This window comes from Geotrypetes seraphini, chromosome 16, assembly GCF_902459505.1.
Source record: "Geotrypetes seraphini chromosome 16, aGeoSer1.1, whole genome shotgun sequence".
NCBI classification, from domain to species: domain Eukaryota; kingdom Metazoa; phylum Chordata; class Amphibia; order Gymnophiona; family Dermophiidae; genus Geotrypetes; species Geotrypetes seraphini.
Genome location: NC_047099.1, coordinates 29,334,894 through 29,353,676, shown reverse-complemented (window position 1 = coordinate 29,353,676; position 18,783 = coordinate 29,334,894). Strand labels below are relative to the sequence as shown.

The 18,783-nt window shown below is 38.2% G+C and overlaps 1 protein-coding gene across 6 annotated transcripts in view; it reads right to left on the bottom strand.

Annotated features, from left to right (window-relative positions):
- The window catches only part of MINK1 (misshapen like kinase 1), a 213,781-nt gene that overhangs the window by 79,047 nt on the left and 115,951 nt on the right, over positions 1-18,783 (bottom strand). For 4 of the 6 annotated variants that reach the window (XM_033923495.1, XM_033923498.1, XM_033923496.1 and 1 more), the window contains one exon: positions 13,164-13,331. The exons of the other annotated variants lie outside the window; for them this stretch is intronic. In XM_033923495.1, the coding sequence (XP_033779386.1) occupies positions 13,164-13,331 (168 nt within the window). The remainder of the gene's footprint in view (positions 1-13,163; positions 13,332-18,783) is intronic. 6 annotated transcript variants of the gene reach the window in all.

The window sequence follows — 18,783 nt, the reverse complement described above, 5'->3', positions numbered from 1 at the left end:
CTGCCCCCTTTTCTGTTACCACCCATCCCCTCTCCTCCTTCTCTTTTAGTCCAGCATCACCTTTTTTCTTTCTTCCCATCTCACCCACCAATTCAGCATCAACCCTTCTATCTTCCCACCCACCTACCTGCTTAGAGTCAACCTTTCCTATCTCTCTCATCCCAAGCATCACCTTCTTTCTTCCCCTAGCTATTCAGAATTAATCCCCAGTCCAGCATTTCCTCTCAAAGTTAAACCTTCCTCTCTCCCTTCTGCTGCAGCTGCTTCCAGTGTTGTTCCTCCAGGCCTGGAACAGCAATCAAACAAGGTGTGATAACAAATGCCGAGGAGTCTTCAAGCCCATGTGCTTGCAAAGGGCCCGACAATCTCGACCCCTCTGACAGAGAGCATGGAACGAGCAGGGCCTTTACAACTGAATGGGCTCAAAAGTTCCCTGGCATTTATTATTGCAACTTGGTTGACTGGTTCCATGTACCCAGAGGGACAGCAGTAACATCAGTGGCAGTTTGCTTGACATTTTTAAAGTCTTTTTACTAATAATATTTTTATTTTAGGCTATTATTGCTCAGAAAAGGCTGTCTTCTCAGCATCAAGTGCTCATTTTTCACACAAATGTGACAAATACCCCTTCTCAACCATTGCAATAATGCATTATTAAAAAAGTCTATAGAAAAAATGATATTTTAAGCATCAATTACTTCTGATTATACTTATCTTCTGTTTAATGTTCCAAACTGAAGTGATTCTCTTATTTTTTGTGATGATTTTCAGGGAGAATAACAGTTTTTTTCAATTTATGTTTCTGGCTCAGCAAACCATCAAATAATTTCCCAACTGGGATCCCGGCTTCCTCAGGGGATAACTCTACAAATAAAAATGATATATTTTCTACAACCTTAAATCTCTTGTTCATTATAACATTTTCATGACTCACTTATGGGCTTTATTTTTAACTCCTTCATAGTAACCTGCTGAAGACATCTCACCCTAGAATTCTTAAAATGGTGTCCCTAAAACTGTGAAAATTAAAAACGGCAAGACCCAATATTCCGCAGAAAAGGAGCAATCCGACAACAAAACAAACTGTAGACAAAACACAATGTTCTTGACCTTCCTTTATTTCTTCAATCAGTGTTAAGAAAAATATCCACATCAACCATATTAAAAACTAACGGACAGCTATTTTTCATCAATCAATGGGGAAATTTCATTCTTCCTCCCAAATTATGAAGTGTGAACAGCAGTTTATATTTAAATGGAATACAGTTGTACCATTTGAACTACTTTATAATATGGATTGTTTGGGAGGAAGAATGAAATTTCCCCACTGACTGATGAAAAATAGCTGTCCAGTAGGATGTGAGTTTGTTAGGGACACCATTTTAAGAATTCTGGGGTAAGATGTCTTCAGCAGGTTACTGTGAAGGAGTTAAAATGAATCCCATAAGAAAGTCATGAAAATGTTATAATGAACAAGAGATTTAAGGTTCTAGAAAATACATCGCTTATTTTTAGAGTCATCCCCTGAGGAAGCCAGTAAGGCGAAAACGGGATCCCAGTTGGGAAATTATTTGATGGTTTGCTGAGCCAGAAACATACCGTATTTTTCAATCCATAAGACATACTTTTTCCCCCCCAAAAGTGAGTGGAAATAAGGGTGCGTCTTATGGAGCGAATATACTCAGCCGCAGAGAGAATTACACCCTCCCGGGTCCTTGGACACTGCCCTCATGCTGTGTGGCTCTGCTGGTGTCTGGGTGAATGAGATAGGGAAAATGCTTGAGTACCTGAGTGTAATAAATGTATTAATCTTCTTGGAACATCCATTTGGCCATTCCATTCTTTGCTATATGTAATCAGGATTCCGTATAGAACATAGTACAGAAATCATTTTCACCTCACTTTTAAGTGAAATGAAAGTTTAGATAAAGGTTTGGTTACCCTGCTGGTTTCATTAGATCTCTTGGCAGCCTTTGACTTAATGGATAATCCTCTCATGATTCAGAGACTGTCCTCAAGGGTTTATTGGGTACGGTCCTGGCTTGGTTCTTTTCTTCAATAGCGATCTTTTACAGTAACACGTAGTTGCAACCTCTTCATCCTTCTGTCTTCCGCGTGGTGTCCCTCAAGGGTCTATTCTGTCTCCTTTATTAAATTACATTTTTAAGTTCACTGGCAACTCTTATTCAGTCTTTTAATATCTCTACTTATATATATGTAGATATTCTTTTGGTGTATCACACAGATCTTATAGCTGCTAATCTTAAACCTTTACAATTGTGTCTAGAGGCTGTGGCTGATTGGCTTTTAACCCCATAAAACTATCACATGCTGGATTTTGAATCACATTTCTCCACCATCTGTTAACCCCTGTTCTTTTTGGTTCACCTCAACTACCTGTGAATTCTTTCAGATATCTCGGAGTCATTATTGACTCTCTGCCTTTACTGAACAAATTACTTATATTTTTGTGGACCATTTTCTTCACATTGCACTAGCATTAATCCTTCCTATTCTCTACCACGCCTTCGGTGACCTCACCTTTGCATTATTTCAATGTAGTTTATGCAGGATTACCTCAATCAGCAATGCAAAAACCCAAATCCTGCAATCTCATCAAAACACTATGGCACATTTTCTGTGCAATGCTAATCAGAAGCATCATGCCAGTTCACTGTTTTTTTTCAATTACACTGGTTGCCTATTTCCTTTAGAATTAAAATCCTATTCTTAACCTTTAGGGTACTCCAGACGATTTGGAGAATAACACTATACGTATGCTACGTTCCTGTGAGATCTTTCCATTCACTTAATGACCATCAGCTGGTCTTCCTTTCCATATTACAGGCACCCAGGGAGTCCACACAAGCCGGTGCTTTCTTTTCTCTAACTCCATCTTTATGGAACAAAATACCTCAGGAGCTTCACATCCAAATTTCTTGTACAAAATTTAAAATAGGATTAAAAATGCATTTATTGTCAGTGGCGTTTAATCCCTCCAGCACTGGGAGATGTAGTGATTTGCTCCAGTCTTTCATTTCTGTAACCCTTCCCCTCTCTTTGGTTAAATTAAATTCTTTCCTATTTTTAATGAGATTCTTTTTTCAGGGACCTGAATTTTTTTTTATCTTTGTACATTGCTGGGACTTTGCTAGTCCAAAATCAGGCGATTGATTTTAGTGTAATAAAATAAACATATATTGAGTTCTTTAAGACTGTCCCCATACACTTGTCATTTTAGTAGCCATCCTATCTGTAATACAAGACATTGAATTTCTGCATAGCTCCTTCAGGATTCCCAATATTTCAGAGGCAAAAAGCAGTACATTCACTGTAAAGATACCAAGCAATACATGGGTTTTTTTTCCCATTTTCTTACAAATCAGATAGAATGGACTTACTTTCTCCTGCCATTGCAAAGTAGTATACAAAGACTCTACCACCTCCTTTTTCTTGCTATCTATTGCTCTTCCTATGTACTCAAACACTGTTCTGGCCTATCTGTTTTATAATAGAGAGCCATTTGCTATAATTAGAACTCTGCTGACTCAAAGACTTCTTCAATGCCCATGTCTCTGTCAAGCAATCTTCTGATGCAAGACTATGAAATACGTAAGGCTCTTGGCCACATTGCCCCAAGCCTCTTTGGAGCCAGAATTTAGAGTAAAGAATCAAGAATGACATCAAAAGGCTGACCTTTAGTCTCTTCGGAGCCCATCAAGAGCGATGTTGAAAGACTTTCTTATGGTTTTAACATATAGGACACAACCAACCATTGCACGATGTTATCAAGGCATCAACTCAGCTCATCAACATCTGACCTTAGTTTGTTGTAAACCACTTTGATTTGTTTGTGAAAGGCATTTCATCTTATCTGTCAGGACAACTACTCACTTTTCTTCACTGGAATTCCATACACTGTTCACAGCCCAGCTGTTGTCTGAGGGCAAACATCATGAAGGTCATAAGTCAAGCTCTGCAGTTGCTTTCCTTTTTAACAGGTGGCCTAATTGTGAGCCATAGGGAGCTGTTTGTTTTTAAAAAGACCTGATTGGTTCCATATGGCATTTTAAAGAACTGGCATTTTATTTTTGTTCTGTGACTGTCTTTACTCCTGTAAATAGTTCTTGGTCCATGTAAATAAATTTGTCTGTTATTGCTGTAAGCTACATGTTTTGTATGAAATTACATACATATGGAAGGAGAATGAACTCAGGTTAGTTCATTCTTAGACATGAATAAATACTAAACATCCAGAGTGCATAATGGAACTTCTTTCATGCATGTCTTGGCTCTACTAGCTGGTGAATTATTGGCACTCCTACCACCTCTTACCTTGCACCTTACCACTAGTTAAAGAAGCTGCTTAGCCTTCTTCTGAAAGACTGTGCCTGCAAACTCCCTAACATGGAGAATAGTCTTTCACAAGCACATCAAGACCTGGTAAGAAGCTAAGTGAGAAGTGTGCACAGCATTTTGAAAAAAAAAAAAAAATCTCTCTCCAAAGATTCCGATATCCAAATTGCTCTCCCTGAAGGCACCAAGGAATGAGTCTTGGAACTTTTGGCTCTTGAGTATCAATTCAGCTACCACAAAATGGTTAAGACTTGGAATAATACAGAATACAGCAGTTCGCCTGATTTTTGGTCTTAAAAATACAATCATGTAAGCCCTTATTATTTAAAGCTCCATTGGTTGCTATTTGAGGCTAGAGTTTTGTTTAAATTTGGCTGTATCTGTTTTAAAGTTTTATTTGGATTGACTCCAACCTACCTCTCTCCCCACTTTGAATTTTTTAAATTCAAATAAAAATACACAAAAAAAACTTACTGGTTTACGTTTCCATCGGTAAAAGCATTTCGTTATAAGAGACTTAGGGAAAAAACTTTTGCATTTCAGGCTAGTGCAATGAATTCATGTCGGAATACGCTTATTCCCCAAGCTCAATCTTATTATTTATTTAGAAAAATTCTTAAAACTTATCTGTTAGATAAATATGTGGCTTAATTGCCATTTTGTATTTTCTGAGAAATTTTGATATGCTTATGTAAGTAATTCACTGTTTGTGCAGTTCTTTCTTGCTGTTAAACCACCTTGAACTAATGGTTTGGTGGTATATAAGAATAAATTATTATAATATTATTATTATTATTATATTAAGAAGCTGTTGCTTCTTCAAACCAGGAGCCTTCTGGACACTTACGGTAGAGTTAACCTTCTTATTTATAGGCCTACAGACAAGGGGGTTTCCCACATTCTCATCTGCACATCTTTGAGGATTCTATTAAAACACATTTTCAAAGCTTCCCTTTGAAGAGGGGAGGTCAAGCAACTCAAGAATGTCCAATGTTTCAGCCTTGGGTTCCTCCTCCATCTCTAACTTAAATAAAATGGCCTCAATCATTTCCTATACAAAAATCAACGAATAAGAGTTCCTTAGGAGAGTATTTTCTTCTCTCTTATGGAGATAAATCTGATACAACCAGCTGAATCCCTTCAGAGAACACTTCTGTTTCATAATCCGAATCCTGATAGTGTTTAAAGTTAGACCCTGAAAAATACTCCTGTGGAGAAGTCTAGGACATTGCCTGTTTTGACCTACTAACATTGGCATCAGGCCTTGGTGAATCTTCCTTTCCGGATACATTGGAAATTGATGACTACACAGTCAACATCAACCCTGAGGAACCCCCAGCAGGAAGTATGTGCGTCTCAACTTGATCTCCCTCTGTTATCAATGATGTCAAAGTTGCATCAACGCATTGAACAAAGAAGTGCTCCATCGGCTCATCAAATCTCCTTAAGACCTAATCCTATCGATAAAGGTGTGGGGAACAAAGTAAGAGTGACGATGACGGACATCTCAGTGCCAAAAAATTCATTCAAGATGCATTTCATGATCATAAAGGCCTCTCAGACATCTGTGAATAAAATTTACAATGAGATGGATCATAATTAGGCCCCAGGCATTATAGGCCACAGATATCATGGGCATCTGTGATGAATACAGTCCTGTTGTACTGGGTATGTATGCTTATGATTCATCCAGTACTGCAAATTAAAAAAAAATCCATCAAAACCATTTACAATAAAATATATAAAATATAATGGAAAACAGTGTAGAGAAACAGTGCAATGCCAGTCCCATCCACAGTGCAGAGCCAAGTGAGCTAGTCATCAAATGCTCACTTAAAAGAAAAAAGTTTTTAATTTCAAATTTTATTTTATTGAAAACAAAAATGATAATACAAATGAGAGAGCTATACAGCAAGATCAAATAAAAGAAATAATCTTCCTATTACTTGGAGTTATTGAAGTTCTCTATTTCTTCCCATTCCTCCTTCACTCCTCCCCCAATTCTTGATTCTCCCCACACTTACCCATTCTCCCTATTTTTCTTCCCCCCATAAGAAATAAGGTTTTAAAACTGACAGAACAAAATTTAGCCCAAGATATTTGGGAAGCTGGTTTCACAATAGAAAAAAATGTGCAAAATAAATCAATAAAATCAGTATATTGTGCCAACTGAACACGAATGATCAAACGTTCACCAGAGTTGGAACACAGCAGGTAAGGAGTTTCCTGGGGAATCAAGATACTGGAAAGAGAGAAGGAAAGTCTAATGGTGGTATTATGAATTAGATGCAATCCTTTAAAGGCAAACTAATGGAATGCATTGTATAGAGTTTCAGTAATCAAGACAACTGTGATGAGAGCATTTGTCAAGATAGGGATGGTATCTCTGGTCAGAAAAGACTGTACAGAATGAATTTGGCATAGGCAACAACAATAAAAACTGAATATGACCATTTAAGCAACCCGGGGCTCAAATGAAAGTTCAGTGTTAATCATCATGGCCCAGAATTCTAAGTAAGGAAGCCAGCAATATGTGCTGGCTTAAAAGAAGAGATATCCTTAAGAGTGACTTGTCAATCAGGCATTTCTTTGGGTGGACTATCGTCACAGTTCAATTTTATTTAATATACCGCATATAAAATAAAGTCTAAGTAGTTCACAAAAGAGATATATTAAGGGGAAAGAATAAGGTAGAAAACAAAAGGCAACTTTAATTACAAAGGGACAAAATAACTAAAGCTCAAGAAATGAGTGAGAATCTCACATAAAAACATAAGAATAGCCATACTGGGTCAGACTAATGGTCTCGTCCTCATGGTGGCCAATCCAGGTCAAAAGTACCTGGCAAAACCCCAAATAGTAGCAACTGATCTAGGGCAAGCAGTGGCTTCTCCTATGTCTCTCTCAAAAGCAGATTAACCTTAATAAGGATGGGGAATGAGACAATAGGTAGAAAAGATAATTAAAAAAAAATAAAAATAAAAATAGACCAGACAGTGATAAAAGACTGAATGAGAGGGGAGGTTCCAAGGCGACAGACATAAGATCTGACTCTGCAGAACACTTGCCTTGACTTTATTGTTTGGCGACATTTTTCCTACTTGAATGGAGATGTGAAAGGGTGGTCAGAGGGCTAGACTCTCCAGCATCCTTGATATGCTTCAATATGGCTCCATAGATGCCTTTGTCATCTGTGGAAGGCAGATGGATCCAGAGTGGGGGCTGTTCACTGTTTGCCCAAATAGAGGGGGCTGGAAGGTTTTGATGGGCCAGATGTCTCACTAAGCCCAAACTTAGGGTCTCCACTCCTGCAGCCATGAGCATCATGAGATAGATGACAGGAGCCTATGGGAGACTTTTACAGGTTGTGAGACCTATTCCTGCATTTTGCTAGAGTTGCTGAAGTCACGGGCTTGTACAAACTGGTTTCAGTTCAGATGCTGAGATGCTAATGTGTGGCATGCGAGTGTGTAGATTTTTTGCTGTGAAGAGTTTCACAAGGACACCATACAGTGCTATAAATACAATGAGCTATTTAATAGTGCTGAAAGAAAATGCAAGTCAGCAAGACACTCCATCCGGGAACCTAAGAACTGATAAAGAGATGCCAGGCTAATACACTGAAGTACTGATACTGATGTACCCGTGTGAAGAATGGAAACTTCAAGAAGAAAAAAGTTCCAGAAGCTATGTCTTTCCAGGGCCCCCCAGGAAAGAATGGAGGCTTGGACTAGGAGTGGGTTAGATAGGCAGCATATCTGCTCCAATAGGGTGATACATATTCACAGCCAGGGGATGGTCTAAGACAAAGTAACTTTCTGTATAAAACCCCCATGCTTAGGCAGAGTTTCTTTAGAGAAGCTGTGCCATACTTATAGAAATATGCTGGCACTGTTTATATGAGTTTTTTTCTTCTCTCCATTGTATATGTCCAAACTGATTTATTTCTGATTTGCCAAATGCTGCTATAATACTTATTACTAGAATAAAAAGTTATTTGCTTTGGAATATACAATGTTAGATAGATGCTGCACCAGGCAAATCCAAATCAACAAGACCACCCAGAAAGCCTTTTTAATTATGCACAACCTGCGAAAAATAAGAAAATTCTTCGACAAAGAACAATATAGGCTCATAGTCCAATCCCTATTCCTAGGACTACTGCAACATCCTATACCTACCATGCCCCGCAAACATGATAAAACAATTACAGATTGTACTAGACAACATCGCATACCTAAACTCACACTGGCTACCGATACAAGCGCGAATACTATCCAAATTCTACTGTCTATTATTCAAAGTAATGAATGGCACTGCCCCCACATATCTAAACAACTGCCTAAACTGGAACAATACAACTAGACAAAGGAGAACTCAGTCCCCATTTACCTACCCCCCCATTCAAAGATGCACAGCGCAAGAAGATGTATGACAATCTACTAGCAACGCAAGCAGCTAAACTCGACCACCCCATATCCAACATGCTGACAACAACAACCGACTTCAAATCATTTTGAGAAGAAATCAAACCCCTGCTATTCAAAAAATTTATCTAGATATCAAAACTCATTCCCATGTCTATCCCCTCTTTTGTAAACTTTCCCTCTCTTGTAAACTTCCCTTCAAAGTCTCATCCACTCTTGTAATTTTCCCTTCAAAGTCTCAATCATGTAAACAGCACCCTAAATTGTAATTTTCCTGGTAATATCCAGCTATCTTCTTTTGTAATCCACCTAGAACTGCAAGGTACTGGCGGAATAGAAGTCACTAATGTAATGTAATCTTGTTGGTTTTTGTTTTTCCTTCACGATGGATCCCCAGTGAGGTAAAGTAAGCAGCCTTTATTTCAATCAACTTCTCCTTACTTCAGTGACAGGAGTTCAGTTGTACAGAATCCAGGAGCTGCCAAGCTGCCAAGAGAAGATATAGTCCCAATTGGAGACACTCGGAAATAATGAGAAGGGTACAGAGGGAGATAAGAGTGCTCTTATCTGAGAGGAACCCAGATCAAACTATTCCTAAGGCTGAAGACAGAGATCAAATATGGAGGTTCTGAATTTGAAAAGGCAATTTCAAATCTATCTTCGATGTTTTCTGATAGGCTTGCTGATAGTTCTTTGGACACAATTTGGCTTGCAATTATAGACTTAGCTAAGACTTTTTCATGTGATTCAGGATTTAAAACCACAAGTGAAAATTTTGGAAGCTAACTAAAATCTCAAGAGAAGTTTACTGAATTATGATTTTTGGCTAGAAACACTGAGAATCTGAGATCAGATTTATACAGAAGCAAACTGTTAAATCTACATTTGATCCTGATGCGACTTCAATTCGCTTTTCAGTGGGAAAGCATAAATAAAGTGATTAGAAGCTGAACTTTCCTAAAGAATTGAAAATTTCAGCCAAAGATATTTAAAAAGTATTTGAAGAAAGTACTAATTGCTCTCTGAAGATTTGTTTCCATGTACTGTTCATGTTTATTATGTTCCTGAAAAGAAATCTAAACCCTAATGTGTCAGTGGGATAGATATCTGCAAATTCATAAAGGGATAATTTTGGAACAAGTGGTCAGTTGTAAGCAACTATGTTGGTAACTTTGGATAATAGTTCTGGAAGGTATTGCTTGTTGAAAATGTATTTTATAAACAGGGATATATTGTAGGGGGACAAGAGATTTTTATTTTTTTCTGATATATCCCATGAAATTCAGAAGCAGAGGAGACAGTTTTCGTTGCTCTGCCCTGGGGATCTTTAGTTGGGAGCATCCTTTCATCTCAAGTTTCATTGCCAATGTATTATAAAATTATCATTCAGAGAAATATGTACTTTGGGAACCTCTCACCTGACTGTTTTTAGAAACCAGGGGAATGAATGTCTCTGTCCCTTTCAGTAGGAGTTTTGTTGTAAGATTTTGTCAGACCATGAGTACTATGATTTTTTTTAGTTATCAGTGTTTTTTTACCCTTATGATTTTTTTCCTTATCTAAATGCATCCTGATTATACAACACAATACTGCACTTATAATCCACAATTACCAAGCAAGAGGTTCAATGGGGATTACAAAGGATTTGACCAGATAGAAACTATAAAATACAAATGCACATTTAACTGCTCTTTAAGTTATTCTTTGAGGTATTTGTTAAACAAGTTTTTAATTTCTTTCAAAATCTCATAACTTATCTCCAATTTAACAGCTGTCGGTAAGGAATTGCAGCCAAGGCTGCCTGAAAAGTAAAAAAAATTGTGAATATGCTTATATCGCATTTGTCTCACAGAAATTTCCAAGTATTGATATCCACACTTTGATAAAATAGATATCAGAGAAACAAATATAGAGGGGTTATTCTATGAGTTATTCTAAAACTCAAAATATAAACTATAAACCTCTTTGGGCTTATCATATTTCCCTGTTTGACATATCAGTCTAGCTGAGGAGTTTGCAATCATTGTTTCAGTCTGACAGAACATCCTACGTAAAGCATATTGCAGTAATCTAACTCAGTGGTCCCCAACCTTGTCCTGGAGGACCACCACACCTATTGGGTTTTCAGGGTAGCCTTAATGAATATGCATGGAGCAGATTTGCATGCCTGTCACTTCCATTATATGCAAATCTCTCTCATACATATTCATTAGAGCTATCCTGAAAACCCGATTGGCTTGGTGGTCCTCCAGGACAGAGTTGGGGACCACTGATCTAACTGACTGATCACTAGAGAATGAACTACCGATGTCAAATGACTACATATAAAATAACTTCTAGTTCAGCAAAGTTGTCTTAATTTCCAAATTTTCTTTTTACTTAGTAAACTAATATGATTAAAGTAATGCTAGATTATGTACTGAAACCTCAATTTTTTGAACTTGAGCTAAAGAATTACTTTTAAGTTGGTTATTCATGACCATAACTGAAATTCTTTTCCTATGTATATATTTTTTTTCATTTGGCTTACTATAGAAAATGGTTTCTTGGTTTATATTTGAAATATGATAAATAAAAATTTTAAAGAAAAGTGAATCGAGATCAGGTGACCTGATCTCAGTGCGATATAGAATCTGATCATCATCTGCAAAAAGTAGGGACTCATTCTTAGTGACTTGATTAGGGTTTAAGGACATTATAAAATAATTACTGAGGCCAACCCCAACCCCTGAGGCACTCTTAACTGGTGAGATCAATGGAATCAGATAAGGTAGAGGCAATCCTTGCACGAAATGAAAGAGAGCACAGAAAGGACTTGAACCTAGCATGAATGATGCTGATCTCTATAAGTCGAGTTAATAAGAGAACATGCTCAACAAGATCAAAAACTGAGGAAAGGTAAAGAAACCAGAAAGAAAAAATTATTGGAATCCAAATGTTTTACTTCATCCATGAATGAAAGATGGATTTTAGTGCTGTAGTGCTTATGAAAACCTAAAAGTCAAGAGTTCAAGGTATCAGCATTGGAAAGAAAGGTCTAACTGAAACAGAACGACCTTCTCTACAACTTTGGATATAAATGGGTGATAGAACCGAGTCAATAATTTGCAGGACCAGTTGAATTCAGAGAAGGTTTCTTAAGTAGCAGGAGGATAACAGCATTTTTCCTACAGTGTGGGAAATAACCTTTAGAGAGGCTATAGGTGAATCAATCAATCAATCTTAGTGTGGTATTCTTTGCAAAGAAAGATGGGAAAGAAAACGGAGAAGTGAGTACCTTATTAAGAAATAAAGTAGAGCTTCTTAAAACCATTGTGAGGTTTTTTTTTTTCTGGGACATATTGGCCAGAAATATAGTCAAAGAAAGATCAAACTTGATTTTCATAAAAAATGCCCTAACCAGAAGCCCAAGGTCCTCACTGAAGGCCTACACTGGGCTGAACGCAAAACAAATAATGGATAAACAGTCAAAAACCTATCTAGGACACTAACAAAAAATACCACACAACAGCAACAGAAAAAGCAAGAAAAATTAGTCATTTTAACAGACAAGAATTCTGACATGCAACCAACCAGTTCCACAGAAAGATGAAGGCTGAAGTGGTCCTGTGCAACAGCAAGTGGGAAGTGGTATATATGCTTGGTGAAGCAGTTCAAAGGGTTCTAGAAATTACTAAGCTGGAGAAGCTTTTCCAGGTGAGCTCTGTTGGTGATGCCATTCATACTGCGATGACTTGCTATCCTGCTTTTACTCTGAAAATATTTTTCAGGCAGCAGAATGTGAAAACGTACAAGTGCATGAAGACTTTTAAAAAGCACTGAATTGTGCATCACCTATTTTATTTTTCTTTGCCTTTTCTTTCGGACCCACCTTATACAGACATTACCAATATGAATACACCATGACTTTTAACCCTTAGGTAGGTCACTGCTAATACATTGTGACTCTGAATACAGCAGATTATTACAATAAGTTGGAATAACAACAAGAAAGTAAACATGGTTCCTCTTCATGCAGACAAAACAACTGGAAGGAAGTTCCAGTAGGGTAATTGAAAGGTGGTGAATGAAGCTCTGAACTGGCTGGCAAAGCTTAATTCAAGAAACAAAGTAATGGTTAAAAAGGGCCCAAGGCTGAGGAAGAGACTCTGAAAGAGATGTGAAGCTCTTCAAAGTCTTCTGCATTCATCCTTGTGGGGTAGAATCTACCAAAGACAGAGAGCAATGGAACAGAGTCAACACATATAACCCTTCTTCCAAGAGGCAATGCAAAGGAGCTTCAACTGAATAGTATTTGTGAGAGAAGTACTGTTTTCGTTTTACAGCAGGCAGAGGCCAAGTCTCGCTTAACTTTACAGGTACTGTTTGATGCCCTCTTACCTTATGCTGCCCCTCCTGTGGCTCCACGGGGCGCTGCATGGGGGGTGTCTGGGAGGCTGGAGAAGAGTTGAGGGAAGTGGACTGCAGCAAGGGGTCTGATACGGTGGAACCCATCTTGGTTTTGGCAAGGGGTGAGTTTTGTTTATTCATCCTTGAGCGCTCCTCTACCTACAGCGGTAACAATGAAGTCATTAGCACTAAACCAAGTCTTCACAGTGACCCCCAATGGAGCCAGAAGGGAACATTCAGGAGATGCATCTCTCCTGACTTAAACTGCTGAAGGATAGGTCTTTCAAAGAGGAATTGGTTGTTTGTTGGAAGGAGCAGCACTACAGAAAAAGCATGCTTAAAGCTACTCTACAATAAGAGTCAAGTTACTATTTTACATGAGCTTGAGACAGGAGAAGATGCCATTATAGATATATCTTGGCTACTTGTTACTCTCTAAATGTCTCTCAGCACCACTTACTTGGAGTCTATGTAAAGTGCAAGGTAAGGAAAACGCTATAACAACCAATATTCTCCTGTTACTCTCCCTTCTCTTCCCATGCCCTATTACCCTGAGGTCTGTGGACTGCACAAGACCAGGAAAAACTATGTAACAAACAATATTTTCATGATATTCTTCTATTACCTAGCAGCACTGCTGCATAAACCTTATGACCAGTATTCTCCTGTTATTCTTCTGCTTCCCCTCAACATTACCACCTGGAATATCTGTACATCCTAAGGCCAGGACAACCATCTAACGCACAATATTCTATTATTCTATCAGGATTTGGAGTTCATCTACAATATAGCAGGAACTTCCCACAACAGCCTCATTAAGCTTACATACAGACAAGACCAGGAACAAACACTGTTCTTTTATACAGCTCCTTGGCACTGCTGTTCAGAAACATAATCGGGAATGGATCCCTAAGCATTCACATTGTCCACTCTTCCCACAGTGTCTTCTAAAAAAAAAAAAAAAGCATTCCTAAAATGCATGAGTGGAGGAGTAATGTAGCAGTTAGATTAGGGAATCTCACCGACATTCCTTGTGGCCTTGGGTAAGTCACTTAACTCTCTATTGCCTGAGGTCCAAACAAACACTGTGAGCTCTTTGGGGACAGGGAAAGACCTAGCCTACCTGAATGTAATTTGCCTTGAACTACCACTGGAAAGGCAAATGAAAAATATCATAGAGTTTTTATATTTTGTGATTTATTTTGCACAGATTATGCCATGACGTAAGACTATACTATTTGTCCATGCCCACCTGCAACACTGAATATTGAACTTTCTTTCTTTTTTTTATTTTAGGGATATCACAGTGCTTACCCTTTGAAGAAACCAAACCACCAAATTCTATAAATAACTCCAAAAGGTAGGTACACAATTGGCTGTGCAGTTACAGAATAAGGCCCGTTATGTGCATAGCGTAATTAATTAATTGCACCAAACTGGTGATAAATACCAATAACTGGCATTAATGCACACTAATTGGTGTTCATTTATCACTGCACATAAATTAATGTATGGCAAACTGTGTGCTGCAGTGAGATTCCGGGTGTGTCACAAGAGGCACATTGTGTAGGTGAGTTAGCTGGCACCTCTCCTCCTCTTCGCATCTCCCCACCGGTGTAGTCATTTCAGGGTTAAAAGCTCAGAGTCCCGCCTGGAGGGCCTCCATACTTGTGTGGACATCAATGTGATGTCACACATGCACGTGACATCATCGCGTAGACCCTCCAGCCATGGCCACGAGCTTAGTGTGCCGCGGCTTGGAAAAATTTGCGAGACAGTGCTATAAAGAGTGCATTTAACTTTTCTTGTATGCAAATGAAAAATGGGCATGGGCATGTCAGGGCATTCTGACTGTTCTTGTTTACCCTTTATAAAATAGATAGAAACATAGAAACATGATGGCAGATAAAGACCAAATGGCCCATCTGCAGCATTCACTATCTCCTCCTCTCCCTATTGGCTAAGGCTCTTAACATTTGCATCTCCTTTTTCTATAGGCTAAGGCTCTTTACACCTGCATTGTGAGGTCATATCATAGGCTGTTTTAATCTCCTTAATATTTTTAGCTATAGAAACATGATGGCAGATTAAGGCCAAATGGCCCATCCAGTCTGCCCTTTGATGGGTACCATTTTCCTTTATATCTTCAATCTAAAATTTTGGGGGTGGAAGTAGATAATTTATTAACCTTGCATAATCATGTTCAATCAGTTAATAAAAATTATTTTTATACATTAAGAAAACAGAGCCATCAGAAAGTACTTTAAATTCTAGGTATTTAGGATTATGGTGCAGTCACTATTATCATTAGAACTGGACTTCTACAATCTTATTCTAATAAATTGGTACTAAATCATCAATTAATTGTTTGCAATTACTTTAAAATGCAGATATCAGTTTATTTTTTGGCTTATCCAAATATCCTTTCTACCCTAAACTTCACTGCCTTCCTGTAGCTGCTCAAATATAATTTAAATTATGCATCATGATTTTAAAAATTTTAACCGGTGAAGCTCCTCTATTTGCTAGATATGGCAGCCTCGCTGCAGGGTTCAACCACGAGATATAACACCCAAAATCTTTTCTCGTTATGATTCCCAATATTTAAGAACGTAAAATCAATTAGGCAACTTTCCTCTTCTATCTAATACCAGATGGGTGAGTTGAGGAACCAATTTCCATTTTCTTTAAGATCCGGTGACCGTTATTTCTGGTTTAGATAAAACTTGTAAACTTTATTTTTCAAAAGTTTGATCTTTTAACTAATTAGTTTTATCTAACTTAGATTTTATAATAAAGTTTTGTAATTACTGGATGAAATGACCAGCTCTTGTTTTATGGAATCCATCCTTGAACTGTTAAGATATAGGTGGAATACAAGACCTGGCATATAACATAGTAACATAGTAGATGACGGCAGATAAAGACCCAAATGGTCCATCCAGTCTGCCCAACCTGATTCAATTTAAATTTTTTTTTTTTTAAATTTTTCCTTCTTAGCAATTTCTGGGCAAGAATTCAAAGCTTTACCCGGTACTTTGCTTGGGTTCCAACTGCCGAAATCTCTGTTAAGACTTACTCCAGCCCATCTACACCCTCCCAGCCATTGAAGCCCTCCCCTGCCCATCCTCCACCAAACGGCCATACACAGACACAGACCGTGCAAGTCTGCCCACTTAACAAACAGTGGTATTCAGTGGAATATTAACATAGTTTTAAAATTAGTATATAGACTCCTCTGTACTAGCTTTAAAACTATTTTAATACCCCACTGAATGTTTTAAAAAAAATTTCTGGGGTCATATGGGGGACCTGGGCTGTTCTTGTGGTTGGTGTGTTATGGGATCACGGACGGGAGATATCTGTCGCTCACTGTTTCTTTTATGCTCAGTAGCCCCAAAACATTTATTGGCTATTATACTAGTTCTTTTTGATATGCTCTAGGGGGGTAGTGGGCTCCTCATTCTTTTGGCTTTTTTGTTTTTCTTTTGACTGTGCATACTGTAGTCTTTATACCATTACTGTGTTCTCTGACGGTTGATTGTATTGTTTTGCACTGTTCACAGCCACTTTTGTTTGCATCTGTATTTATTGTATGCCCTTTGTTACTCTGGTTGACCTCAATAAACATGATTTCCAAAAAAAAAAAAAAATAAAAATCATCAGTACCATTATGTGGGCTAAATTGTCTAAAGTACAGTCAGAATTCCTGTAGAATAAGGCAGTAGGCATATAAGCTGGTTCTATATATTTACACTAATTTTCAGTAGCTTAAAAAATGTCAGCATTTTATTCATAATATACATAAGTTTTGCCACAAGAACAAAAAAAGGTATCTTGGGGCATTTCAAATGAAAATGATACATCCAACATGAATTTTAGAAAGTTATGGGTTAAATGGGTAAACCTATGTATACACATTCAGTCACATAATCTGAAATTCAAACTCAATTTAAATGAAAATTGTATGTTTGAAATCTAGGTTGCTTTGTGAGTGTTTCACATTCCGCAAGTAACTCTGCAATTAGGTGTTATCGCTGAAAATTTACCGCCACAGTTTCAACACAACATAGGAGATATTAATAATCTCTAGGTTAGTTAGTAAAATTGTACCTGGGCGCATCACTTCTCAGTTCTGTAAGAAAGGTGTTTATAGGCTCATCAGTAATAGATAGAAACAGTTATGTCATAGTTCTATATGAAAGACTCTATAACAGCGATATTCACTATTTTGAGGGCCACAGTGGCAGTTAGCTCCAGTAAAGGAGGGGGTCCCTCTCCAATGATGTAGAGTCAGCCCAGCTGTTCAGGCACACACAGAGCAATATGTGTAAATTACATGAAATTTGATTCTTCAGACACTCTCTCTCTCTCATACTCATGTTGTCTCAGCCAACTTACATTTATTTATTTAAGCATTGATATACCACTTATAAACTAAACTAAACCTTAAGTTTATATATTGCATCATCTCCACAGAAGTGGAGCTCGACACGGTTTATAGGAATTAATAAAGAAAGGAACTCCAATGGAAAGAAGAAGGGTTTGGTAAAAAGGAAGGAAAGAGGGGACTTAGTATAATGGAGAGGGAGGGAGTAGTTACATTTTGGAGAAAAGCCAAGTTTTCAAATGTTTTCTGAAGCGTTGGAGGGAGGTCAAACTCCGAAGATGGGCAGTAAAGCTGTTTCACAGCTCGGTGATCCTGAAGAGGAGGGGATGTTCCAAGTTTTCCTGTATGGGATATGCCTTTTAAAGAGGGGAAGGATAGTTTGAATTTTTGAGTGGATCTGGTGGAGTTAGGATTCGAGGAGAGCCAAAAGATAGTGGAAAGAGGGGAGGAAGGATGCCGTGAAGAGATTTGAAGGCTACACAGGCGCATTTGTAGTGAACCCTGAGGATGACTGGGAGGCAGTGAAGCTTAGACAGAAGCGGGGAGACATGGTCGAATTTGCTTTTTTGCGAAGATTAGTTTAGCTGTGGTGTTCTTATATTCTTAGTGGTTTACATTCAGGTACTCAAAGCATTATTCCCTGTCTGCCCCGGTGGGTTCACAGTCTATCTAATGTACCTGGGGCAATGAGGGATTAAGTGATTTGCCCAGGGTCACAAGGAGCAGCGTGGGTTTGAACCCACAACCTCAGGGTGCTGAGGCCGTAGCTCTAACCACTGTGCCACACATTCCCCTAACACGTCCCCTAATTCTATCCAAGTTAATTTCATTTCCCACCCCCAAGCCTCTCCTTCAGTTAGCTGCCAAAGCCGGGTCCTCCCTGCCCTTTCCCCGAATCTTGCTGCAGGCATGCCTCTGGGATCGCTGTTCTGTTTTCTTCCAGTATTATGTGGCTCTCTGTGAGCTTAAATCACATCGGACTAGATTCAATAAATAATGCCCACATTTGGTCACTGAAAAAAAATAAGACGCTGAATACTATTCTTTAAACGGCACTCCGGGTTGGGTGCTGTTTACAAAATAGCGCATAGCACCGAGATCCATTCCACACCCAACTTTGGAAGTGAGGATTTACACCTACTGAAACCTGGTGTAAATTACCTAATATGATAATTTTAAAAAGGCACATATAATAGATTAGGAATTATTATTGTGACAGAT